General features: G+C 44.4%; 1 protein-coding gene across 1 annotated transcript in view; it reads left to right on the forward strand.

Moving 5' to 3' along the window:
* The first annotated feature begins 405 nt into the window (after nucleotides 1-405).
* The window catches only part of LOC123605593 (translation initiation factor IF-2-like), a 57,586-nt gene continuing 30,228 nt past the window's right edge, over nucleotides 406-27,763 (forward strand). Inside the window, exons 1-5 of the mRNA XM_045496612.1 lie at nucleotides 406-456; nucleotides 671-813; nucleotides 1,125-1,175; nucleotides 21,580-21,767; nucleotides 23,882-24,812. Of these exons, the coding sequence (XP_045352568.1) occupies nucleotides 406-456; nucleotides 671-813; nucleotides 1,125-1,175; nucleotides 21,580-21,767; nucleotides 23,882-24,812 (1,364 nt within the window). The remainder of the gene's footprint in view (nucleotides 457-670; nucleotides 814-1,124; nucleotides 1,176-21,579; nucleotides 21,768-23,881; nucleotides 24,813-27,763) is intronic.

Consider the following 27,763-nt stretch of genomic DNA (forward strand, 5'->3'; position numbering starts at 1 on the left):
GCTGGGGATACAGTCATGGACCGAGAATCCCACAAAAATCCCGCTCCTGTGGATAGGCTAGTCAGATAATATATAATACATCAGGTGCAGGTGATAGTGCTGAGGAAAAATAAAGCTGGTTAAAGGGTCAGGCCCACCTCAGGTTGGGGGGTAAGCGGGATTACTCTTTTAGCTGGGGAAGGCCTTCCTGATAAGGTGGCATCTGAACTGAGTTCTGAATGAAGGGGGAGAGCGTCCCCAGTCTGGGACAAGAGCAGTCCAGGGAAGCGGAAGTTAAGGGGAAAGGTCCTGAGGGGAGAGTGTAAGCGTGGGGGTGTTCAAGGAACATCGAAGAGACCAATGCGGCTGGAATGAGGAGGCAGAGAGATTGGACAGTGGCGGGGTTTCTGTTCTGTTGGGGGCAGGATGATGGGAGAGCTGTTGCCTCTGTGCTTCCAGAAGCTGGAAAGCGTGCAGGTAACGGCACAGTCTGGGTTTAGGGGTCCCCGTTGTTAGCATTGGCTGGACTCAGAGCACAGAGAGTGCGCTGGTTGGGTATGTGGCCAGTGCAGGCCCAAAGGGCTGACAATCTGAAGGGGCTCCCACCTGGCTTTAAGTCTCCGTGGCAGTCATCTTGAAATGCTTAACAGTGTTCTCTTTGTGTTTGTGGTGTTCGTGTGAAGCCTGACAGGCCAGTGGGGTCTGCGTCAGGGTGACAGGAAGGCCAAACCCTGTGCACACTGCCACCGGTCGGGGCACCGAGGCCTGCACCACCCTGCCGGTGTCCCTCGGCCAGAAGGAGCTGATATTAAATAACAAAACGCAGCATGACAGGTAGAGAGATTGAAGAATACGGGAAAAGCTTTCTTCTTGGCCTTTGGACAAGGGACCCCTATTTTCATTTTGCAACGGCCGCTGGCGCGCTTCTTGGTGGGAATAGGGTGTCCTCCCCCTGGGCCGCGGCCTTGTTTTAAAACACAGTAGACATCCGGGTGCTTTCCTGCGGGTCCTGTTGCCCTCTGCTGGACAGCCCAGGCATTAGCTCTGCCTCAAAATCTGAAGAAAATGCTCCCAAACCAAGAAATTCAAAACCCCTTTGAGAAAACAGTTTAAATGATCATCGATGTTCTTCTGGGCTTTTGAAGGCTGTTGCAGGTTCGAATAGCCAATTCCCAAGTGAATTGCTTTGTCGGCAGGTGAGTTTTGTTTTAAAATGGGCTATCATAAAACCTTAGGATCTAGGAACGAGATGTAAACCACATTTTGAAGATTTTGTGATTCTGTTTTATTGTGCCATCATGTAACCTAACGTACTGTGTATGAAACATTCCTTGCCATTGAAAAAATTATTGGAATGAGCCTACACATCACTAGCACCTGTGCTCAGAATTTAAAGAACCTCATCGCTCCAGTTTCCCAGCTCTACATATCTGGCAATTTTTCATTTCACTGGACATAGGGAGGACCTAGGGAATATTTCTTTAACGTTTGTAATACATCAAGAAATTGATATTTAACCATTAAATCAGTGCTTCTAAGATAGACTCTCTTTTCGGCAATGGTGGTCCCAAAACCATAGGAAAGAACATCATTAAAATCAGTGGACCTCTGTTGTCTTTGGGGTGTGGGGGGCGGAGAGAGATGTGGAGCATAAGTGGAAGGTAAAAGATGAGCATCCTCTGTGTCTTGTGCGTAAGGACGGGTGTCATTAACACAACCGAAGGCCCATCTAGACTCTACCATGGGTGAACTGGCACAAACTTCATCTGACTTCTCCCATTTAAACTTCACAGCAACTTTGCACGAGAGATGTCATACTTCCTACAGAAAACTGAGCATCACTGAGGTTAAATAACTTACCCAAGATTTGTTAATCTGGTAACTGACAGCCTGGAATCAATGCCAGAGCTGTCTGGCTCCAAAGCCCCGAGTACTTCACTATGCAATGTGGCCGCCTAACGAACGACTCTAATCCTGATTAGTTTTTCAGAGAACTACTAGGAAGATTGTGTAATACAATGGCACGTTATAAGTTGCAGATGGCAAAATTGTAGCCCTGAGGAATCAAGTGATCCTTCCGGAGCTGGGCACAAGGAGAACACCTGGCCTTGGGTCCTCAAGTCACCTTAGCCCTAGTTCAGTGCTCTTTCCAATATATCACATTGCTGGAATAACTTAGTTAAGGAATTGGGGATAATCTAATTTATTTCCACTTTTCTGTCTCTTATGCGGTGGTATTTGGGCTCTCCGGTAACTACCTGGAGCGAGAGAGATTAAAGAATGAGCTCGTACAAGATTGTAAATGGATTAAATACTAGTCATGGTCTAACTGAGAAAGGAAAGAGAAAAGAAGCTAATCAAATAGGCATCTCATTGTCACGCAAGTGTCACGCAGTGCAAACTTCCAGTCAGTTTATCAATCAACCAACATTTGGGGCACCTGGGTGGCTCAGTCGGTTAAGCATCCGACTTCGGCTCAGGTCATGATCTTGTAGTTGATGAGTTCGAGCCTTGCGTCGGGCTCTGTGCTGACAGCTCGGAGCCTGGAGCCTGCTTCGGATTCTGTGTCTCCCTCTCTCTCTGACCCTCCCCCGTTCATGCTCTGTCTCTCTCTGTCTCAAAAATAAATAAACATTAAAAAAAATTAAAAAAAAAAATCAACCAACATTTACCGAGCATCTTCTGTGAGCCAAGTACCAAGGGAGGGGCTAGAAATCTAGAAATGAGTAACGACCAATGGGGGGTCTCACAGTCAAATGGGATGAACAAACATTTAAACAAAAGTACATTGCAATGCCGATCCTACAAACACGTTGCTATTGGACTGCAGGGAGAGCAGTGATTCCCATCTGGGAGGATCACTGTCACCAAGGGACAGACATCCGCTCACCAGGATACCTTCACTATGGCACTGCTATTCACCCAGCATTTTTCTGGTCCTTCTAACAATGAAATGGGCACCCTTCCCTTCCAGCTTGGACAGACAAGAGGATCCGACAATAATCCAGAAACCGGAAGTAGTAAAAATTTTTTGGAAGCAGTTAAATTATTTTGGTTAATAAGGAACAGAGATGTGGACTAACTAGAACACTGTGGTGCATTTAAATTGTCTAGAGGGATTGAACAGCAAATGAAAGCCTCATTTCAGCTTGGTTAAACACAGAATAATTGGGAGTTGTTAAATTGGTATGCTAATTTAATTAAAAATTTAAAGCAAAAACAAACATGTTAGCTAAAAGGGTGACTATTATATAATCTTAATGAGTTTTCAATTTAAATATTTTTCCAATTAAAAATAGGATTAATTTTGGGGGCTCCCAGACACATTACATTGAGCTCAGGGAAAAAAATAAAAGGATCCACGAATTATTAATATACCTCTCTCATTCCAGATAGATTTCAGAATTATATATCTCTTAAATTTTAGAAAAACAGAAAATGGAATTGATTATTTATTAAATCTCAGAATTGGGAAAGACTGTTTAGGTTCAAAAGTAGCATAAGCTAGCAGAGGAAAATGTACAAAATTGTACACGGTGTACGAAATTAACTAAACATGAGATTTTCCTGATGTAAAATAAAGAAACACCAGGGGTGCCTGGGTGGCTCAGTCTGTTAAGTGTTTGACTCTTGATTTCAGCTCAGGTCATGATCTCATGGTCTGTGTGATAGAGCCCTATGTTGGGTTCCCTGCTGACAGCAAGGAGCCTGCCTGGGATTCTCTCTCTCTCCCTCTCTCTCTGTTCCTCCCCTGCTTGCAAGCACTCTCTCTCTCTCAAATTAAATAAATAAACTAAATAAATAAAAATGCCAGAAAAACTCTAGCACAGGAGGAATAGTTATAGCAATAAACTAATAATTATATAAAATTAATTATAATTATATATAAAGATTATATAAATTAATAAAATTGGTGAGAAAAATTGATAAGAAATTCATAAAATTTGATAATAAATTATCTAACATCCTGATAGATAGATGTGTCAGTCCGCTATTCCTCTAATAATACTGCATAACAAATCCCCTTAAAACTCAGTGGCTAACGATAGCATTTATTATCACCTAAATCAACTCTGATTTGACTGGTTTAGGTTGGACTGGGCTAGGTGACTCTGCTTCAGGGTACAAGTTCATGGGGCTTGTCTCCAAGATGCAGTTTGGGTACAGGTCTATTCCAAAGGTCTGTCATCACTCTCAGACAAATGATTTCCCTTGGCTCAAGTCATGATCTCAAGGTTTGTGAGTTCAAGCCCCACATTGGGTTCTGCTGCTGACAGTGTGGCACCTGCTTGGGATTCTTTGTCTCCTTCTCTCTCCGCCCTGCCCCCCTGCTCATGCTCTCCGTCTCGCCCTCTCTTTCCCAAAACTAAATAAATATACTTAAAAAAATCTTCTGTATTAACACCAAGCCCCTTTTTTAGTTTTACGTTTCTCCCCGTCTTTGTTTATTTTTTTTTTTTAATTTTTTTTTCAACGTTTATTTATTTTGGGGACAGAGAGAGACAGAGCATGAACGGGGGAGGGGCAGAGAGAGAGGGAGACACAGAATCCGAAACAGGCTCCAGGCTCTGAGCCATCAGCCCAAAGCCTGACGCGGGGCTCGAACTCACGGACCGCGAGATCGTGACCTGGCTGAAGTCGGACGCTTAACCGACTGCGCCACCCAGGCGCCCCTGTTTATTTTTATTTTTTCGAAAGTTTGTTTATTTTTAGTAATCTCTACACCCAACATAGGGCTCGAACTTATGATCCTGAGATCAAGCGTTGCATGCTCTCCTGACTGAGCCACAGAGCTTTTTGCTTATGTCATGTCTGCCAACAGTCCCTTGGGCAAAGCAACTCATATGGCCAAGCACCAACATCATTGGGGTAGGGGATAGTATTGTATCCATAGTGGGAGGGGAAGTAAAATTAATCTAAATGATCATAGAGGGAAAAGGAAATAAACTGGAAGCCCACAAAATAGGAACCCCATAATTAATAAACTATGGAAAGATGACAAATCTCTTTAGTAGCATAAAAAATGGAAGTTAAAACTGCATTGAAATAGTACTTATTACCCATCAATAAGAAAAATATTAAAGAAATCCAATTACTCATAGTAAAAATTCTTCCCAACAAGAACAACAGGAGATCCAGATGAGTTCAACTAAATTTTCCAGAAACAGATCATTCCATCTGATGTAAACTCCTCCAGAGGATGGGAAGAGTGGAAATATTTTTAATGCATTTTATGGCATCAAGACAAGAAAAGAACATTAGAATAAAGGGAAATTATAGTTCATTTTCATTCTAAGGGTAGATGTAAAAATCCTAAATAAAGTATCCTAATTTTTTTTAACATTTATTTATTTTTGAGAGAGAGTGCGAGCGAGTAAGGGAGGGGTAGAAACAGGGAGATGCAGAATCCGTAGCAGGCTCCAGCTCTGAGCTATCAGCAGCCCTGACACAGGGCTCGAACCCATGAACTGCGAGATCATGACCTGAGCTAAAGTCGGGTGCTCAACTGACTGAGCCACCCCGGCGCCCCCTAAGTAAAATGTTCTAAACAGAATCTAACAGTGTATAAAACAATAGCACACCATAATAAATACCCCCCCAAAAGCACGGCTTAAATAAGAGAGAAGTTTCTAGCTTGGCTCGTCTAGGCTGGTCAGACAGCTCTGCTTCAACAGGTCACCAAGAGACCTAGGTTCCTTCCACTTTGTTGCCAGGTCATTTCCAAGAGCCCTGTACTCACCGGAATGGTCAAAGATGGGCCACTCCCACATCAATGCTGCGGTCAAGAGTGAGGAAAAGCTGAATTCAGGGCAAGCAATGTTTCCTTAAGGAGGAGTTACCTAGAAGCTGCACCATTATTCCTGGGAGTGAATAGAATCGTTGAGTTGCTCTATGCCCAGGAAGAGGAGGATGAAATTTTATGGAGGCAATTGGCAACCTGCAATATGAGGAATAACTCTCTAATAAAAGATGTGTAAGATCTACATTCAGACTATCATAAGATCTTACTGGAGGATATTAAAGAACACTCAAGAAAATGGAATGATGTTCATGTTTTTGGAGAGGAGTACTCACTATCATGAAGTTGCTTGTTCTCTCCACAGTCCAAATAAAAGCTAAATGGGATTTCCACTGAAATTGAGAGGTTGGTATTAAAATTTACATGGAAGAGAAAAGGGTCAAAAATAGTTAAGAAGCATAAAGTAGATGGACTTTCTCTGGCTGATGGAAAAATTTATTATAAATCTGTAGCATTGATGCATTGGCTGTTGGTATAGGGAAAGACAAATTGACCAGTAGAACAAAATAGGGACTTGAGGAAGAAGCCCACATACTCGTGGAACTTTGATATATAACAGAAGTGGCATTGCAGATGATTGGGGGAAGAAGGAACTATTTAATAAATAGTTGTTGAATAGCTTAGTATCCACATGGCTAAAATTGAAACTCGATTCTCATCCCATACAAAAATCAATTCCAGTACTTAAAATGTGAAAGGCAGAGAACTTTAATATTTTAGAACAAGATATAGAAGAAAATCTTTCTAACCTTGGAATTTTTAAAACAAGACACAGAAACTCATGAAAAGAGAGTTGATAAATTTGACTACTGTACAATTAAGACTTCTCCGACAAATACCATAAAGCAAATAAAAATCAAGTCATTAATTGGGAGAATATATTTGTAATACATATAATCGAGAAGGGGTTGGGACACCTGGGGGGCTCAGTCGGTTAAGCGGCTGACCTCGGCTCAGGTCATGATCTCACGGTTCATGAGTTTGAGCCCCGCGTCACAGCTCAGAGCCTGGAGCCTGCTTTGAATTCTGTGTCTCCCCCTCTCTCTGCCCTTCCCTTGCTCATGCTCTGACCCTATCTCCCTCAAAAATAAAAATTAACAAAAAATAATCTACAAAGGATTCATACCCAGAATATGCAATGAACTTCTACAAATATGTTAGATAATCAAATACAATTGAAAAATGGGCAAAAGATGTGAACTGATATTTCACAGAAGAGAAAATATGTAAGGCACATAACTGTAAGAAGAAATAATCTGCCTGATTAGTAATCAGGGAAATACCATGTAGAAACACAGTTAGATACTAGTTTACAAACACTATCTTGCCAACAATGAAATTTGACCATGTCAAGTGTTAGAGAGAATGAGGATAAATAGGGTGTCTTATATAATGCTGGTGGAAAAGTATCCTGGGACAGCCAGTATCTCCACTGTTGCATTGGAAAAATATTTGGAATTATCTTGAATGGTTTTTGATATAGGAAGTGATTTTTATGATATGCTCACATGAAATCATAATAACAAAGCTGAAAATGATCCAATCGAAAAGAATGAAATATCATTAACAGTGAAAATGAATGAACTCAATGACGTGCCATAACATAGATGAATCTTAAGAACATAATGTTGAGTGAAGATAGAAAGTTGCAGAACCCCATTAAGTATGATACTATTTTTATAAAACTAAAAACCCAAACTCACTGATACAATATTCAGGTATATACACTGATTTGATAACCATTATTTTAAAAGAAAGACAAGAGAATAATAGATCTAAAATTCAGGATACAGTTTACCTGGGGGGTGCAGTGAGGCTGAGGGAAGGGGACAGTGGAGTTGCTTGTGTATGCACGCAAGTTATTGGCTGGGTTATGGGTTCATGTGTGCTATTTTGTTTTATAACATATGCACATATTCCGTATATTCTTTTGTATTTTCCAAAGTTATATTTAAAAACATGATAAAGAAAATAAATAAATTAGATACTATTTATATTTATCAAAATTGTGAGTATTCTAAAGGAGATTAAAGAAAGTGAAATAGCTTTTCTTGTACATTGAGAGTAGAAGTATAAATTGGCACAGACTCTTTTTAGTTGTATCTCTGTCTCTCTCTATAATTATGTATATATCACAACATATATATGTATATGTACACACATGTATGTATACCCCATGTATGTTGTGCACACATATGTCTATGTGTATATATATGTTATATATACATATAACAGATTATATATATAACATATATAATGTATGTTATATGTATATATAACATATATAATCTGTTATATATAACACATATAATGTATGTTATATATATGTATGTATATATAACATACATATGTTATGTATATGTTCTGTATATGTTCTGTATTATTTATATGTTGCCATAAACTTGTTAATATTCTCCAAAAATTCAGTTCTTGGAAATAAAGGCTAACCCCCCCTAAAATTAAAGCTTAAAATGAACCCCTGAAATTAGAAAAAAATTATGAACACAAAGGTACAGTTACCTCTTTTACACCTGGGGACCTTTCGCTTTTCCTTTCTTCTGAGACCTGTAACTTGAGGCTCAGTGGGCAAGGGACCAGTGGAGGACACTCTCATATCCACAGTAGACACCCCATCTCCTCTGAGATTCTGTCATGCCGTACTATGTATTTCCTCCACAGTCCTGGCACAATCTTTAATTTCCTACAGTGTAAATTCCATGAGAGAAGAGACCATGTCTTGTGGTCCTCCATTGTGCTGTGGCAAAAAGACGTGCTCAGTAACCATCTGTAGAGAAATTAATGCTTCATAAAAGAAGAAAAGGACTTTCAAGGACCAAACTGGTCGAGCTGAAGGAGTATAAGTGATTTGTGTACCAGCATTGTGCAGATTTTATAATCACGATTGACTTTTTTGGTTAATATTTTCTGGTCTCCAGAGAAATGCCTTTCTGAGATCCAATGTAAAATGCTGGATTCTTCTTCTCCTAAAAATTTCCCTTGCAAGGTCTTCTATGATCAGGGTTTTTGACCCTCTGGCACAAAATAACAATCTCTGAGAAGGATTCTTTGTATGCTGCAGATTGTGTTAAAATTTATGCATACATTTTTCAGTAGGCTTTACCATAATAATTGAAGTTTATTCCACCGTAAGTACATAAAACAAGCAAAGGGAAGCAAAAAACACGTCTTTCGATATATTTTAGTTATAACCCTAAATGAATGTCAAATTCTCAGGAGACTCATAATGCATTAGAAATTCAAATAGCATTAACACAACCATGGCCATTTATATTTTATTGCTGTTTTAGCCATTTCAAATATAATTGCCCGGGGGAATTTATCTTGGGTCTAGGGACAGAAATTACGATTTTTGTACCATTTGTATCATTTGAACAGTCCGGATTCGAGGAAAAATGGACTTTCAGGGAGAACACAAGAAGAGAAGGTGCATAGTTGGGGCAAAACCCAGTCACTGAGTTTTAGGATATCAACTGCAGTAAACTCTAATCAAATTTTAGAAGAAAACACGAAGTCTTTAAACTCCTGGACCTTGCAGCCAAGTGTACATCATAGCGGGTTTCAAGAACAGCAGCCAACTCTGTGATCTACACTGAAGGGAGGTGTTGTTGGTAGTGTTTAAAAACCGCAGCCGGTGCTCAATGAGCCATGCTAAGGAAGAGGAAGATGGGCGAGTTAAGGCCAGTACGGGGACACTCTGTCAGAAGACTGGGAAGTCTGCCTCTCGTCTTCCGGCTCTGCTGTCCCTGCCATGGTGAAAGGTTTCCCCTTTCACCCCTTTCACCCGTGACTCCCCTTTCCCCAGAGTCAGGTTGGCATTGCCCAGCAATGGCAGAGAGACGAGGGGCAGCTGGGAGGTCCTGAGCCTCTGGCATGGGGACCAGGAGTTATGGGAAACATGCCCTTAGGCTTTGTGTGGTCACCGGCCTAGGAGCTGGGCAGTGTGTTCAGAAAGGGAGGTAGGGTCCCTGTCACTGAGGCGATGGTGTCTGCACACACCACCCAAGCCTTTCGCGGGACCAGGCCAAAAACCAAGACTTAGGTCCCTTGGCCTGGGAAGGAGACACAGAGGATCTCACTGATCCTTGATGCAGTGGGTGCTCTTGCCATGAAGACCGTCCCTTTGCTTCTTGTACTATTTGGGTCATTGGCTACCTTAAAAAAAATTGTGGTAAAATATGCATGACATAAAACTTGCCATCTTCCCCATTTTTAAGTGATAGTTTTATGGCAGTAAGTACACTCACTTGTTATGCAACCGTCACCACCATCCATCTCAGAACTCTCTTCATCTCGCGAAACCAAAACTCTGTCCCCATTAAATAACAATGCCTCAAAAAGTTAGAGAGGGAGGGAGCCAAACCATAAGAGGCTCTTAAAAACTGAGAACAAACTGAGGGTGGATGGGGGGTGGGAGGGCAGGGAGGGTGGGTGATGGGCACGGAGGAGGGCACCTGTTGGGATGAGCACTGGGTGTTGTATGGAAGCCAATTGGATGATAAATTTCGTATTGAAACAAACAAGCAAACATAAAAATAATAATGGAAAAACAAACAAAACAAAACAAAAAAACCAAAAACCAAACCAAAAAACAACACCTCATTTCCCCTCCCCCCAGCCTTTGGCAACCACTATTCCTACTTTTGGTCTTTATGAGTCTGACTACTCTGGGTACCTCATATAAGTGGGACCATACAGTATTTGTCCTTTGGTGACTGAATTATTTCACTTATAATGTTTTCCAGGTTATTCCATGTTATGGCATGTGTCAGAATTTCCTTCCTTTTTTTAAAAAAATTTTTTAACATTTATTCATTTTTGAGAGACAGAATATGAGGGGAGGGGCAGAGAGAGGGAGACACAGAATCCAAAGCAGGCTCCACATTCTGAGCTGTCAGCACAGAGCCCGAAGCGGGGTTTGAACACACAGACCACGAGATCACAACCCGAGCTGACGTCGGACGCTTAACCGATTGAGCCACCCAGGCGCCCCTAGAATTTCCTTCCTTTTAAATGCCTGAATAATGATTTTTTATATGTATGCACTACATTTGGTGTATCTATTCATCTGTCAGCTCATACTTGGATTGTTTCTGCCTTTTAATTATTTTGAATATTGTTGCTATGAACAGGGGTGTACAAAGACCTCATTCAGTCCCTGCTTTCAATTCTTTGGGTATATACTTGGAGATAGAATTGCTAAATCATATGGTAAATTCTATTTGTTGTTGTTGTTGTTGAGGAGTTGCCATACTATTTTCTGTAGCAGCTGCCCTATTTTCCATTCCCACCAACAGTGCACAGGGTTCCAATTTTTCCACATCCTTGCCCCTGGTTACATTTTATGTGACAAAGCATACCACCGCAACGTATCTGCTTCACTTTAAAGAATACCATCATAGCTGGTTTATTATTTTTTATTTCTTGCTCTCAAGCGTTTATCCCATGTCATCTTATTTTCTTATCAAAAGCTCAGGGCTCAGCATAGTTATGGTTTGGGGGGATGGGTGCAGAGACCAGCCAGGCCACCAAGAATAAGCGTTAATGTTCACACTCATCATAAATTATATTGCTGTGGCACTTTACAGCTTATAAAATGCTTTTATATTCATAATCTCTTTGATTCCTGCTCCAGAAGAGGGGTAATGCATTTGCTATTATTCCCCTTAATAGTTGGAGAAACGGGGCTCACAGGAGCTGCTGTGTAGGTTGTAGAGCCAACATTGGGCTGGAAACACCACCTGCTGATTTCTGACACATTCAGTGCTTTTCCCATCACATTTTGAGATTTCTCCAGTCCACTCTATGGGCACAGAGACCAGTGTGATTGTTCCCATTCCAGATATATGAAGGACTGATTATTCTAAGACAAAAACAGCTCCCGACTCAAACACTTAAAACTGCTTTGAAATACAGAGCTAATATCTGCTTGTGGACATCTGTGGATCCTCTTGGTGTCACCGTTTGCTCCAGCTGTTGTGGCAGCTACCAATTTCATGAGGCTTAGACCAGCTTTACTTCAGTATAACCAGACACGACCTCACCTCGATTCTGCCCTGGGTGTCTCTTGTTTTCCTTCCTGAAGGAACATCGGATAGCGTGGCATGGAGTACCTATAGGAACTCTGGAAGAGTGGGTGAATTAAAACTCATGAGACTACCTTTGGCCAAAAGGAAATGGAAGCCAGTGCATAAAGAGGTTCTCCCTTTCTTCTTCCAGGAGGACATATCTGAGATGCATTCCGTAAAAGCCTCTTCAAAAAGACTTAGTAGGATCTAATACCATTCACCCTTAGTAGTAGCCAACTCAGTAATGCTTCCATCATTAGTTTTCCATCCTTTCGTATTCTACAACTCCCTTCCAAATAACTGATTCTTGGGATCACTTGTCCGATAAGCTCCCTGAACACAAGGTTTTTTTGTTTGTTTCTTCCTTTCCAGACTCTGCTTTCAGAGGATTCCATGCAGTTCTAGAAGTAAGCAGATCCTCTGGATGGGATTTTGACTGGGTCCCTATTTCATTAGATAGCAATAAGGACTCCTTTGCTAGTCTAAATTGAGAATGACAATCTTGGCATGCATTAGCATCAAAATAACTAGGATTCTGATATGCAGAGGACAACCGTGAGAAATTGGGTAAATTTAGGGCTTAGCAGTTTGGGGCAAAAATAATTACGAGAACTGTGGCAGAGGACAGGGAGACTGAAGCATAGCCTCAGCGGGTCTCTCCTATCAAAGTCGGGCCCTGATGTGAAACAAGTGGGGTCTGGAATCTGAGATAGAGATATTTGCATTGGCAAGATTGACTCTTTAGAACCTCCAGACTTCCTAGAGCCATCGGGACTGGTAGAAGCAGCCCCGTCCCTCTTGCTAGAGGACAGAAGTTTCTGCTGGCTTGATTGCCTGTTAAAATTTCACTGACTATAAAATGCCTCACAAAATTATGCTGTTCTCCTCGAAGTCCACTCACACCATCCCTCCACTGCCCCCAGGCTGGTATCCAGAGTCGGCTCTCAGCTCAGCCTGAGCAGAAAAATAGCTTACACACACACACACACACACACACACACACACACACACACACACACACATTGATTTTGTAGTTTTTCACAGTGGTATGTGTGCTATTGGTTTAGGTGGGTGGTACTGTGTAATCAATAGCCAAAGTATATTGGTCCAGGAACCATTTGGTAGAACTAGACCCTCTTACCAACACTCTCAGTGACCCACTCATGCTTCCTGTGAAACCTTGAACTTTGTGGGATTAGAGGCCCTGACTCACGGTAATAATTCCACTGAGCTTGAAGCTACAACTACCATCTGGTCACTCTGAGATTCCCATGGCCATAGGCCAACAGGCAAGGGGAGGAGTTACTGTTCTGGCAGGAGATATTGATCCTGGTTATCACAAGGAGCTAGAATTGTTGCTATACAGTGGAGACAAAAAAGACAGTATGCCTGGGACTCACTGGGCACCTTTTGGGGCTTCCATGCCCAGCAACGTCGTAACGAGTAGGCAATTGTAGTGGTCATGGCTTAACTCAGGCAAAACGACTAAGAGTCAGGACCCTAGGGAGGAAGGTCAGGTTACCCCAGCAACCTAGCCTGGTCAGAGTCCCAGCAGAGGTAAAGAAAATCTAGAATGAGAATTAGAGGAAGAAGATGCTGATTCTCAGTGACCTTCTAGGGAACAGATGCCACAGAAGAGACCGTAGCTTGTTCCACTAACTGACTGTGTATTAACTCTTCATAGAAATGACTGCCGGCCACCGCCATAAAGGGAATCCTGTGATCGACTGGACTTAATGGAAAGTGTAAGAGATGGGAGTGGTGCACTGGGACGTATCTCAGATGCATTTTATCAGAACCCAGAAAGTTTGAGCATAAGTCATCTGGAGCAGTGACTAACTCTATAATGAGTCTTTTAAAATTCAATATTTGTATAGATTGTGAAATGATCACCACAATAAGTCTAGGTAACATCCATCACCACACATAGCTACAAACCTTATTTTTCTTGTGATGAGTACTTTTAAGATCTACTCTCTTAGCACCTTTCAAATATGCACCACAGTATTATTGACTGCAGTCACCATGCTGTATATTACATGCCCAGGACGTATTTAGTTTATAACTGGAAGTTGTACCTTTCAATCCCCTTTCCCCGTTTCCCCCACCCCTCCACCCCTTACCTCTGGCAACCACAATGTGTTCTGTCTGTGAGCCCTTCTGTTGTTTAACAACGGCTTTTAATGTTGAGACCTCTTAGTTAATTAAGGCTCTAAGGGCTACCTAATTACAAAAAGATCCACCCATCAATAAAAGAAGTCCAGAAGGAAACCAAATACAATTTCTAAATAAAAAATTATCAAATATAGGAGGAAAGCACCCACAACCAGTGAGAGTGAGCAGGAAAAACAAATAATATTACTAGACCCCCCCCCCCCAAGGACTTCAGGTATTGGAATGATCAAATGTAAAAAAGTTCGAAGTATCCCTAACAGGTTTGCTAAAATTAAGCAGAGCATCAAAAATATGAGAAAAGAATAAAAGATGATAAAATAAACACACATACATTTGAAAAGGAACCAACTAGAATGTGAAGAAATGAAAACAGAAACATTAAGAAATGAAGAAGAATCAAAGAGAACATTAAGAAAGGTTTAAGGATGTGAACAGACACTATTAACGAGAAATGTGTGAGGTGGAGTGGAGGTGTGAAAGAATTGTAAAGGGTCCAGACAGAGGGGAGAGGGCAGAGAGAAAAAGAAATGGTTAATAAGAAAAACAGACCAAGAGATACTAGAATAAGAAAGTACAATGTGCATTCAGTTGGAATTCCAGAAGGATAGAATGGGGAAAATCAGCATGAGGAGATAGTATTGCAGAACTTCCCAAAATTGGTAAAAGACAAGAATTCTTAGACACAGGAGGCACAGTAAATCACAAACAGGAGGAGTAAAACAAAATCCGCACCTAGATGGGAAGAAGCGAGTTGCAGAACAATGAAGACGATGGGAAGATCTTCAAAGCATATGGAGAGGAGACAGGTCATGCCCAAAGGAATAGCACCTGGACTGGTAGCCAACTTCACCAGAGCAGCAATGGAAGCCGGGAGAGAAAGTAATTGTTAACCTAGAATCGTAGGCATGGATGACAACTGTGCAGACATGGAAATGAAATAAAGATGTCTTCAGGGAATCAGACTGGGAGGTGTTTATTGCCGGTAAGCATTCACAAAGGAATTCTTGATGATGTACTCCAGAAAGAAGGAAATGGATCCCAGAAGGAAGAGCTGAGCTTTGAGAAGGACTGGTAAGCAAACACTGACTATAAAATAATAATAACACTGTCTAATTTGCATTGTAAAAAATCCACTGACATATTGCATGAGATCATATGGGCAGGGAGTAAATGGAGTTTAATTGCTCAAAAGTCCTTTATTGTTCATTAGAAGCACAGAGACATAAAAAATTAGAATTTCCAGTTACCTATCCATGTTAATAGTTTAAGGCTAACTACTGGAAGAAAGAAAATAGAGTGTATAACTTCTATAACAGGAAATATAAAACAATGAAGATTTTCTCTCAATCTAATGGAGACAGAAAAGAAAAAAAGAAGATGCGAAATAAGCAAAGACCAATAAAAAGCACAAATTATATGGGTCAATTACATAAAAAAATGATACAATTACAAAGTAATTATGTAAGTAATGACATAAGTAATTAAATGAGGTATATTCACAAATGAAAAGACAGATGTCGTTAGGCTGACTAGAAATAACCAGAGATTGCAAACTTATAGGGAACACACCCAATACAACACCGAGAGGGTAAAAGACAGAAAAAGATAGATATATGGCTATTATTAACCAGAGGAAGCTTCTCTGGCAATATTTATAACAGAAGAAAATATAAGGTAAAAAGCATTAGCGAGAAAGAGAGCCACTGCGTAGTGTAAAAATATATGATTTACTAGGGCTGTCTAACATTTGGGTACTTGTTTGTCCCTAATAACATAGCTTCTGTGTACATAAAGGAGCAGCTATAAAGAGAAATGGACAAATTCAGCATTATAGCTGGAGATTTCAACATTCCCCATCAGTAACTGAGAGCTGTTGGAGACAAAATATTAGAGAAGAAACAGAATATTTGGACTGCAAATTTAAAAGCTCGACCCGGTGAACACACTTAGAAACCTGAACCTAAAAATTAGAAGATACACATTGTTCTGAAGAGCATGGCGTATTTATGAAAAGGGTACAAAGCAAGTCTCCATCAACTTCAAAGAGTCTGTATCAAACAGACCATGTTTTCTGGCCACGGTGTAAATAAACTAGAAGCGAATCTCTAAAAGATATCTAAAAAAGCTTCTTATGTTTACTATCAATGAGTTTCTTTCTGTTTGTGATTAATTGATTTATATATTTGGGTCCTTTCACATTTGGAGCATAAATGTTTATAATTGTTAGGGCTTCTTGGTGGATAGACCCCATTATGATATAATGCCCTTCTTCATCTCTTGATACAGTCTTTATTTTAAAGTCTAGATTGTCTGATATAAGTATGGCTACTCTGGCTTTCTTTTGTTGACCATTAGCATGATAGATGGTTCTCCATCCCCTTACTTTCAATCTGAAGGTGTCTTTAGGTCTAAAGTGGGTCTCCTGTAAACAGCATATAGATGGATCTTGTTTTCTTATCCATTCTGTTACCCTATGTCTTTTGATTGGAGCATTGAGTCCACTGATGTTTAGAGTGAGTACTGAAAGATATGAATTTATTGCCATTATGTTGCTTGTAGGGTTGGAGTTTCTGGTGGTGTTCTCTGGTCCTTTCTAATCTTTGTTTCTTTTGGTCTTTATTTATTTATGTATTTATTTTTTCATCTTTTCTCTCCTCAGAGAGTCCCTCTTAAAACTTCTTGCAGGGCTGGTTTAGTGGTCACAAACTCCTTTAATTTTTGTTTGTCTGGGAAACCTTTTATCTCTCCTTCTGTTTTGAATGACAGCCTTGCTGGATAAAGAATTCTTGGCTGCATATTTTTCTGATTCAGCACATTGAATATATCCTGCCACTCCTTTCTGGCCTGCCAAGTTTCTGTGGATAGGTCTGCTGCAAACCTGATCTGTCTTCCCTTGTAGGTTAAGGACTTTTTTCCCTTGCTGCTTTCATGATTCTCTCCTTGCCTGCGTATTTTGTGAATTTGACTACGATGTGCCTTGTTGATGGTCGGTTTTTGTTGAATCTAATGGGAGTCCTCTGTGCTTCCTGGATTTTGATGTCCGTGTCTTTCCCCAGGTTAGGACAGTTTTCCGCTATGATTTTCTCACATAACCCTTCTACCCCTATTTCTCTCTCTTCCTCTTCTGGGACCCCTATGATTCTGATGTTGTTCCTTTTTAATGAGTCACTGATTTCTCTAATTCTTAAGTCGTGCTCTTTGCCTTAATCTCCCTCTTTTTTTCTGCTTCATTTTTCTCCATAAGTTTGTCCTCTATATCGCTGATTCTCTGTTCTGCCTCATCCATCCTTGCCTCTGTGGCATCCATTCGAGATTGCAGCTCAGTTATAGCATTTTTTATTTCATCCTGACTAGTTTTTACTTCTTTTATCTCTGCAGAAAGGGATTCTAATCTATTTTCAACTCCAGCTAGTATTCTTATTATCGTGATTCTAAATTCTGGTTCAGACATCTTGCTTGTATCTATGTTGGTTAAGTCCCTGGCTTTTGTTTCTTCCCACTCTTATTTTGGGGGTGAATTCCTTCATTTTGTCATTTTGAAGGGAGAAAAGGGATTTATGGGGTAGAAAAAATTAAAATAAAACAATAAAATTAAAAAAATATTAAAATATTAAAATTAAAAACACACACACACAAAATCGAATAAATGATGCTAGATCCTAGTTGTGTTTTGGTCTGGGTATTGAAAGTGGTTTGATAGAGAAAAAAAGGAGAAGAATAGAAAAAAAAAAGGAAATCGTTTGAAAATGTGAAAAAATGAATACACTGAATGAAGTAGACGAAAATGAAATGATCGAAGTAAAATAGAATTTGAAAAAATTTACACAAAAGTAAGAAATATAGTAGAAAAAATTAAAAATTAAAGAAAAAATATTTTTAATAAAAATTGAAAATAAAAATGAATTTTTTCTCTTTCTGTATTCAAGAAAAAGAAAAGAAACAACAAAGATTTAAAAAAAAGAGAAAATTGAAGAGTTGGACCAGCTAACAGACTGAAATATGACTGAAATTACTTCATTTTCCCCTAGAAGTCAAACTATGAAGTGCTTTATAGTCCATAAACTAAGCAGGCAGTGAGACCTGGGCGGGACTTAGTGTAATGGCTCCGTCCTCCACTAGATGGCGCTGCTAGCCTACCGGGGTGGATTGTTGCGGCGCTCGTAGGTGCGTATGCGCATGCGCGGGAGCGGTGAAAATGGCGTCACCCAGCTACCCAGTCTCTAGTATCGGAACTCCATTCTCCCCGATCAGCAATCACGCACCTGTCTTTGGCTTCCGTCCACTCCCCGTTTCCACACCGTCCGTGACCAAGCCCCAGGCAGCACCTCCCTCCCGAGTTTTGTCTCAGATGGCTGCCTTCCCCGGCCTCCCGCTTCTGAGGGACTGTGACTTTGACCTGCTCCGCCCCTCTGTGGAGGGTCTCACCAAGCAATGGCTGAATGAGCAATGGCCGAATGTCGGCTGCACCCAGGAACGCTTGCTGGACCCTGCTGCTGTCGGTGCCCCGAGACTGCGGCCAGGTGCCAGCCCGTCCCAGCAAAAGTTCGCGAGACAGTGTAGCAGCAGCGTTTCAGGGATTATGGAAAATCACAACCCACCTCTGGCACCAGGCTTCACCCTTAACGACCTTGTTCCAGCACCAGTGAATGTGGCCGCCTTCTGGGGTCTGCTGGGACCAGGTGGCTTCAACAGTCTCTACCACTCCTTCCAGCAGTGGAACCCCTTTTCCCCGTGTGGCCTGAGAACTTCCTGGACTCCACTCTGCTCCTGGGGATTCGCCCTTCCCCCCAGAGCATCACCAGGCATCGAGCTGTGGAGTTGCAGACTCTGTGCTTCCCTTGTTTATAGTCTTAGTGGAATTTAAACTCTCTCCTTTCTCCTGTCTCCTTTTTTAGTTTAGTCCCTGTGGCTGTTTGTAATTTTCCACTTTCTCTCCAGCTGCTTTTGGGAAGGGGTGCTTTTCCCATATTCTCCCCCGCCCCCTTCTCCGTCTTCTCTCTGCGTGCAAAAGCAGCTCCCTGCCCGCCACAGCTTCTCGCTCCCCAAGTTCACCTCTCCACACCGTGTACCTGCTGAATTCTGTGGTTCAGGTTGTGCAGATTGTTGTGTTAATCCTCCGGTCGGTTTCCTAGGTGTGCAGGATGGTTTAGTGTTGGTCTGGCTGTATTTCATGGACGCGAGACACAAAACACTTCCATGCTGTTCTGCCATCTTGGCTCCTCCCCCTCATATGTTTAGAAAGTAAAAAGACACTTCTGAATAACCCACGGGTCAAAAAAGTGATTGAAATGGCAATTAAGAACTTATGATTTAATGATCTCAAAAACACCACATAAAAAAATGTGTGGGGAGTTTATTTGGAAAAAGAAAGACTGAAAAAAATTAATGGGCTAAGCTTTCAACTAAGAAGTGGGAAAAAGAACCACCACAGAATAAACCCAAAGAACACAGAGGAGAGGAAATAATGGTAATCAGAGCAGAAATTAATAAAATTGTAAATAAAATACAGTAGAATCAATAAAGTCAAAAGACAAAAGGGAGGGGCACCTGGGTGGCTCAGTGGGTTAAGTGTCTGATTCTTGGTTTCCACTCAGGTCATGATCTCGCAGTTTCGTGGGTTTGAGCCCCGCATTGGGCTCTGTGCTGGTGGCACAGAGCCTGCATGGGATTCTCTCCCTCTCCCTCTCTGCTGCTCCCCTGCTCGTGCTGTCGCTGTCTCTCTCAAAATAAATAAATGAACTTAAAGAATTAAAAAAAAAAGACAAAGGGGAGACAGACCTTAGGCAGAATGAACCAAAAAAAAAAAAAAAAAAAAAAAGGCACATCTACACAATATTGGAAACAAAATGGATGCAACTTCAGAAATAGCAAATATTTAAAATTAATAAGAAAATACTCTGACCTTATATCAGTTATGGGGGATACAGAGAAGTGTGGCCCGGGCTCCCCTTCCCTGAAGGGCCTGTTGCCTCAGCTGCTAGGAACGCAGTGAGCAGCTACCTCTGGCTGGCCCCTTCAGCGCCTGGAGAGAGCCTCCTGGCCCAAGAGCGTACCTTCCTCAGAGAGTCCCACAGCCAGCGACTGACATGGGCGGGGACGTGAAGATCTGGCCATTTAGCCTAGTCTGGGACAACTCTGCCCGTGTCATATACGCAGTAGTGCGCTCTTAAGTGTTGGGCTTCTCGGGGCTGGGTGGGAAACCCAACTTCTGTGGTGTAAATATCACCCTCCATGATTTCAAGCTTCCAGAGGAATAGCACTAAATGTGGAGTTGGAAAGGGATCCCTAACAGCACACTATCAGATAGTACTGCCACCATACGGATAGGCTGGCTATAATTAAACTCAAGAACAAAGTAATGGAAGTCATGAGCGTTTATTAACTTCGTTTTTAATATTATATATTGTATATAATGTATATATGTAGCTACAGATAAAACACTGTAAGTTTATGTAACTTAATCTTAAAAATTTTTTTTAATGTTCATTTTACTTTTTGAGCGAGAGAGAGACAGAGCATGAGCAGGGGAGGGGCAGAGAGAGAGGGAGACACAGGATCCGAAGCAGGCTCCAGGCTCTGAGCTGTCGGCACAGAGCCCGACGCGGGGCTCGGACTCACAAACCGTGAGATCGTGACCTGAGCCGAAGTGGGACGCTCAGCCGACGGAGCCACCCAGGCGCTCCTATCATTTAATCTTTAGTAATGGCTGTGTTTAACAACTGGCTCACAGAATTCCTAGGAATGGAACAATTTGTGCTTCCGGGCCGGAACCAGCAGGCTCTAGCCCACCGCTCTGTATGTGCTCACAGCTCCCCGAGGGTTTGGCTGAGGCTTTGTTGGGCGCAACTCAATCTGATTACTCTCTTTGTCCAATAATCCTGGCTCCCTGCCCTCCTCGCGGGCACCGAACCCTAATAACGTCCTGCTGTGCGGTAAACGGATTGCGGTGGTCTGAATGTTTACGTCCCCCCAAAGTCATATGTTGGAACCTAACTTCTGATGTACTGGTATTTGGAGGTGGAGCCCCGGGGGGTGATGAGGTCATGAGGGGGGGAGCTCTGGAGCACCGATAGAGTGGGGTGCTGGAGCCCTCCTGTACCAGCCTCAAGCGCAAACTGTTCCATTTCTAGGAATTCCGTGAGCCCTTCTGGAAGAGACTCCAGAGGGCTCCCTTACCCTTCCCATCCTGTGAGGTGACCGCAAAAGGGTGGCTCTCTAGGAAGCGGGCCCTTACCAGACGCCGAAGAAATAAATGCGTGTTGTATATAAACCACACGGCGTATGGTATTGTTGCAGCAGCCTGAACTAGGACACCGGTCTCCTGCCGCGTGTCGTTCTGACTTGCAAACACCACTCTACCCTTCCTTCGTCTTTTTCCACTGGCATTTCAGCAACGTGGAATTGCACCAGGCAGATGTCCCTGGCTGACCCACGTGCCCCTCAGCGTGGCGAGGCAACGGGGAAGATACCCCTGACACCTGCAAGGGCAGGCACTTTGGATGCCCTTGCCCACATCTCCTCGGCCCCCCTGACCCACAGCTCTGACGGACGTGCCTTGCGAGCGGGGACTCCGGTTGACAGTGCCCCACTCACTCTGTACGTCTGCCATGAGTCGCTCTGTGTTTCGGCCTCAAGATCGCTGCTAAAGCCCTGGGTGCCCGGAAGTGTGTGTGAGTTAAAGCAAGCCCCAAAGACAGTTCCAGTTCACGGACAACAGGAGCCAGATGGTAAGTGTTCAGCCCACGTCTTTGCGGTGACCAATCTGGGAGAACCGTGAAAGCTTCTCAGACATCGCATTGGTATTGCCCTCAAGCAGTGACCTTGATGACACAGTGAGATGGCACACCTTTCTCTTGTGTCTTCATACTTCCCTGTCTTGGTTTTTCAATGTCAACACCCCTGCTCCTTGGCTTAGCTACCGAAATAATCTCTCCGCATCCAAGTCCTTCTATCAGGTTCTGCTTTGGGAGAGGGGGGGAGGAAACCTATGCCAAGACACCTGCTGATCATTTTTTTTTTTTTCCTCAAGAGAACACTCGACTCTTCTGTTCATAGCTTCTAAATACAAGCATGACCGCATGTCCAAATGGGACTTGTCTTGGAATAAACTGCTGGGAACCATAGGTGGCTGTGCCAGTTTGGGACCTCTGAGAGGCAGATGCCAAGAAGGATTAGATGTGGGAAAGAAATGTTGAGAAAACACCTGCCCAGGGTGGTGCGGGCAGGAGGGGGAGGCTGGCATGTAAGTGAGGACGGCCTTCAGACTGTTCAAGGCTGGCACCTGCGAAGGGAGAGCAGGAAGGGGGGAAGATCGGGTGCGAGGAGCTTCGGAGTGTAGCCATATCTTGAGAGAGCATTCGCAGGGTGGTGGGGAGTTCTGGAACAAAGGCGGAGCGTCAGATCAGTCCTCCATCAGGCAGCAATGGCCCAGTGCTAGTGATGCCCTCATGCTCAGCCACGCAGGGGGACGTATGACCTTGGCGTGAGTGCTGTGGTCGACTGGAAGGGGTAAGAGTTGGATGCTGTGATTACTGAGTAAAGGTTCTGCCGTTTTCAGCCCAAATTTAAGGAAAAGGGGACAGTGATCCAGGGAGAAGATTGGCGGTGAGAATTACAGGGTGCTTTGAGGGACGGGGGGAGACCCCAGCCACTTCATTCAAAGAAAGACATGCTTCTGGGGAACCACTTGGAGAGCCTGGCATGTTTCACTTGGGGTTCGGGGACGCACACAAACCCAGAGATGGCCGCTTGAATCCCACATTAGAAACTTCAAGGAGAGAGACTCACCGGAGCCTGTGACCAGAGAAAGAGGGCGGGGGTGCAGCGCAGTGCTGTGACCTGCACTTCTAGCTGGATTGGCAAACACACCACCTGTCCTCTGTGGGTCAGCGCGGCCGTGGTGGAAGCTAGCCAGGTCAGCCTGCCGGAGCTTGGGGACTCCACAGAAGGTCTGTGGGAGGAGGACCACTAGAGAAGCTGACCTGGAAGGGAGGACCAGGGCAGGGTTCAGGGGACGTCCCCCACCTTGCCATCCTGGCAGAACCAGCCTTCACAGAGCCGGCTGGAGGATGTAGGACAAAGAAGGAAAAGATGTTTCCATTCCCTAGACGCAGGCTTCTGAGCTGGAGTCATACCCCAGCTGGTGGGTGTCGCGGGGGGAATGGGGAAGGCTTAGGTGGAATGAGACTACAGTTTTGATTTCGATTGGACTGGACTTTGGAATACTGGGGAATCAGCCTGTTTGTTAACACTTGAAAGCGACAGAAAAAGCTATGAAATCTGCCCCAGATTCTTCCAGAGGAGAAGGGAGATCTGATAGAATGATTTCAAAAGGCCGCGTGGAGAAAAGGTGCTGCTTCATGATTTCCCCTCACCAAGCAGTGCAGCTTGTTAAAAAGTTGACTTGCATAAAACACCGCTTAACAGGGAAAACGACACCATTTCATTTTTATGCTGGGAAACGTTTATTCCTCTGCGCTTGAACCACAGGGAGTAGCTCTCCGATCTCCGTGGCCTTTTTAAACCTTCTAGGTGCACTGCTTAGGGAGGCCAAGAGCATTTCAGGCAGGACTGGGACAATCTTTGAGGAGCCCGTGTATTTGTTTATAAGTCAGGATGTTATCCGTCAAGTTCTCCAGAACCCCTCGAACAGTGTTAGGCACAGACACAAACCTGAGTCTAGAAGGAAACGCCTGCCTTTTTTCTACAGCCATTTCCAGAGATCAACTTTGGGTTCCTCGTGCATCAGGGATCCCACCGCCCTCCCAAGCTTTTCCCCTCCGCTGACCCCGAATTCCTCCTGCTGCCTAGAATGGGAAGCTGCCCCCTCTTCCGTCCTAAGAGAAATCCAGCAGATCCCGCTCCTCGAAGCCGCCCCCTCCCCCCCACCCCCCCCAGTCTTACTCCTTCCTGCCCCGGGGGGCGGGGCCCGGGGGTCGCAGGGTCGCCCGCGGAGCGCGGCGGCGCGGAAGGGCCGCCTCCCCCCGGGCCCGCACGGCGCTGCAGCGGGACGGCGCGCGCACCGAGGCCCCGCGGCCGGCAGAGGGCGCTGCGGCTCCCCGGCGGCGGCGCGGCTGCGGTCTGCGGGGCGCCGGGCCGGGAGGAGGCGCCCGGGCCCCGGCGTGCGCGTCTCGGGGCGGCCGGGAGGGGGTGCGCGCCTCTGCCGCCCCGCGCCGCCCTCCCGCGCGGGCCCGCTCGCCTCCCCGGGGGCTGTCACCGCCGACCGCACCTCGCGAGCGAGGCGCGCGGGTGGCGCGGCGCGCTCCGAGCCTCGGGCTTCGCCGCCGCCCGCCCCGCCGCCCGTCTTTGTCCGGGCGACGCGGCCGGAGGAGCGGCGGCCGAGGCGGGGCGCGCCCGGGCGCGCTGTCGACGGGCCCCGGTGGCCTCGGAGCGGCCGGAGCCGGGAGGGGGGCGGCGGCGGCGGCCTGGGCGGTGCCGGCGCGAGGTGAGTGCGGGGGCGCGGAGCCGGCGCTGCCGGCGGGCGTGGGCGGCCGCCGAGGCGACGGTGCCGGAGAGCGCGCCGCAGGTGCGGGGGCGTCCCTGGCCGCGCCGCCTCCGCTGCCCTCTCCCGGCAAGTTTGTCGGGGTCCCCGCTTCGGGGATCTCCGTGGCCGGTCAGCGGAGTACACGCCCGTCGGTAAATAGAGAACTCGAGCTGGAGGAGGAGGAGGAGGAAGACGCGGAGGAAGCGCGTCCGCACCCGGTCCGGGATGCGAGTCTCGTTGAGGGCAGTGGTGGCTTCTGGGACATCTTCCTTGGCCCTTTCCCACCCAGGTGAGCGAATCCTCTTCCGCGCAGCCCGACGGGGTCGCGCTGGGCTCCGGGAGCCTGGCTTCTGGAACCCGCTCGCAGGCAGGTGCGCGGAGTTGGGGAGTGATTGCAGCCGGCCCCCGGCAGCGCAGTATTTATTTGGCTTTTCTGGTCATCACAGCGCTCGCTGCTTCTTTCCTGCTCGCGTCACCTGCTTGGGCCGCGGTCTTGCAGCTCGTGTGGCACCCTTGCCCGCACCCCCTGTTTCAGGAGGGAGGGTGGGTTAGGGGAGCCGAGTCCTTCCCCCCCACCCCCCGCTTCAGAGAATTTGTTCTGTGTCTTCGTCTTAATTTAGTATGAATGTGTTATTTCCTTTGAGCTTTATAATGGCAAAGCAGTGAAGTGGTGCTTTTTTTTTTGTTTGTTTGTTTTTTGTTTTTTTCTCATTCTGAGCCTCTGCACAGAAGGAATTTCAGGCACACAAGTGATGTTACTACCAATCTATTTTAAATACAAACATGGAAAGAAGAACTCCTGGCCGGGTACCAAAGGCGCCTGTACTCTCCGTTATAGAAGTGCTTTAAAAAATATTTGCTCATTGGTGAAGTTATAGAAGCGATTGCCAGAGCATCTGAGGAGAAAGGTTGAAGATAAGTCAGAACTAGGTTTTCAGACCAAAACTTTACTTGAAGGGAAGCCTGGTCATAGCTTGAGGTGCCCTTTGAGATAATATAGGGCTCCTTCTTTCAATTCATTAGGTAGAATTGCAAAACATTAAAAAATAAGATGGGTTTTGTAAAGGCTGTTAAGACAGTTGGTGAAAATATTTTGACTCCTTATTGATAGAAATAAAAAGAAGATCCCACAGATCTCCTTTATGGCTTTCAAACTATGGGATGATTTTATTTGTGTAGCTGATGGAAACTTAGTAATTATGAGCTACCTGTTCTTAAAGATTCCCTCGTAAGAAAACCTCTACTCATATATATGGTTATTTTTTTCAGGTAAGAAGACAGAGGTAGAAAACATCAGAAATTCTGATGTCTGGGGACCCTCTCTTGTGCCTCACCCCAAGTATTCCTTTCTGTTTTCAATTTATAGATCATGGTTTTGGGTGGTGCTGAGGCATTTGTAATGGTCAAAGCTCTCTCGGTGATTCTGACGTGCAGCCCGAGGGGGTGAGACCCATTGGGTAGCACTGTTTCTTTTAATTTGCCACTTCGTAGCTCAACGTGTGGCTACAGTGGCTTAAGGTAGGCAAAAAAAAAAAAAAAAAAAAAAAAAAAAGTGGTTAAAAATTCGGAGAGAAAAAAATGGCATTGGAAAGAAAAATTATAGCATGTGCACTTTTGTCTTGTGTCCCGAGATCTTCCTCGGTTATTTTTCTAAACCTGCAGAAATCGTTGTTGTTTTTCAGAGACCCGTAATTCCATGTGACATATGTAGAGGAGTCCAAAGTGGGACATTTCTTTGTGCAGAGGTAACAGTGAAGTTGAGTCGTAGTGTCAGGGTATTCCTTATGCGTACGTGAAAAGATAATCAGGTCTTATTAAAGGTCATCTTTGTCTCATTAAAAACTTAAGTTAATATAGAGAAGTAAATTAGGTGCAAGACGCTTTTTATTGTTTTTAGGGTTGGAAATAGGCCTGGCTGCTGAGTCAGTGTTTTTTGTCTGCCTTATGTAATTCCAGATATTCCAGATACTCGGATCTTATGGATGGTTTATGAAGGCTTATGTAAGAACCACGACTATGCTTTTTGTACTCTGTTAAACTCCCTGTTTGGGCTATTACGTAATTGACACATTACTGGATCCTTAGAGCCCAAATAGGGGAAGGACGCGCAACCCCAGCCCGGCACATGTACTTTTTATAATGAATTGCTGGGGCCAAATTAGAGCGAATGGAAGGGACGGAGGTTTGTGAGAGAGAGATAAGAACAGCATCTAGAGGACTGGGGTAATAGAACGCTGTTATGCTTCGCGGTTTTCTAGAGATTTTAATGCCGCGGTATAAACCGCTCTAGTCTTTTATTTCTCCCAGCAGAGGCGGATTTACCGGGAAGCTAATGAATCTTAAGCTTCGGGGCCCCTCATTCGGCTTCTTCCAAGCCCCTGGGAGGGCCACTGGCCGTGCGTTCGCCTGGTCCTGCCTAATTTTATATTTGCGTTTTGGATTCTTTTTAGACGAGGTGGACACTCCCGCCACCCCCCGTACGTCCCTTATGTAAATGTAACGCTCTACAAAGTCTCAGTCTGCTCTGGCTCTCAATGGTGTTTGAATGTTAAGTTAACTTATAAAAATGCTTTTTCTTATTTTAACATCTACAGTCTTACGAAAAGACAAAACCCGAAATCGGGCCAGTGTTGTAGTTGACCTGCTGAAATAGTGCAAGGTGCTGTGACCTCGGGGCATGTGCAGCTACTGAGATCAGGCGGTTACCTGGAGAACCAACTCTTTGCCTGGTGGCACGAACCAGAACCGGGGCTTTTCTGGCCCCGGGGGTGTGAGTTGGAGGTGGAGAAAAGCTGAGCCGGGGGTGGGGAAGGGAAGAAAGTGGGTTAAAGCCCTTCCACATCTCAGAGGCGGGCTGCCAAGGGAGAAGGAAGAAAAAAAAAAATTAACTACTAAGAGATGCTTCATTACTAGAAAGTTAATAGGAACAGATAGCATCAGCTCCATTAGGAGATCTTTTTGTAAACTCCTTAGGATCTGTCTCTAATATGAATTTTAAACAGGGAACAAACTCAGGCCTGGAAAATATTCTGAGGGAAACCAGTGCATGTCGGGAAGGACTCGCGTGGACTGTTGACTTGTCCCCATTAGCAGCCTGATTGGGCCCATGGCAGGAATGTTTGAAAGGGAGCTGCTGAGAAGAGAGGAGGATTTTCCCTTTTTTTCTGACACGATTTCTACTTCCTATCTGAGTTTGGGCGCCTTCAGAGCTTAACATCTCGACCCCTTTCCCTCCAACCC

Source organism: Leopardus geoffroyi, chromosome A1 (assembly GCF_018350155.1).
Source record: "Leopardus geoffroyi isolate Oge1 chromosome A1, O.geoffroyi_Oge1_pat1.0, whole genome shotgun sequence".
NCBI lineage: Eukaryota > Metazoa > Chordata > Mammalia > Carnivora > Felidae > Leopardus > Leopardus geoffroyi.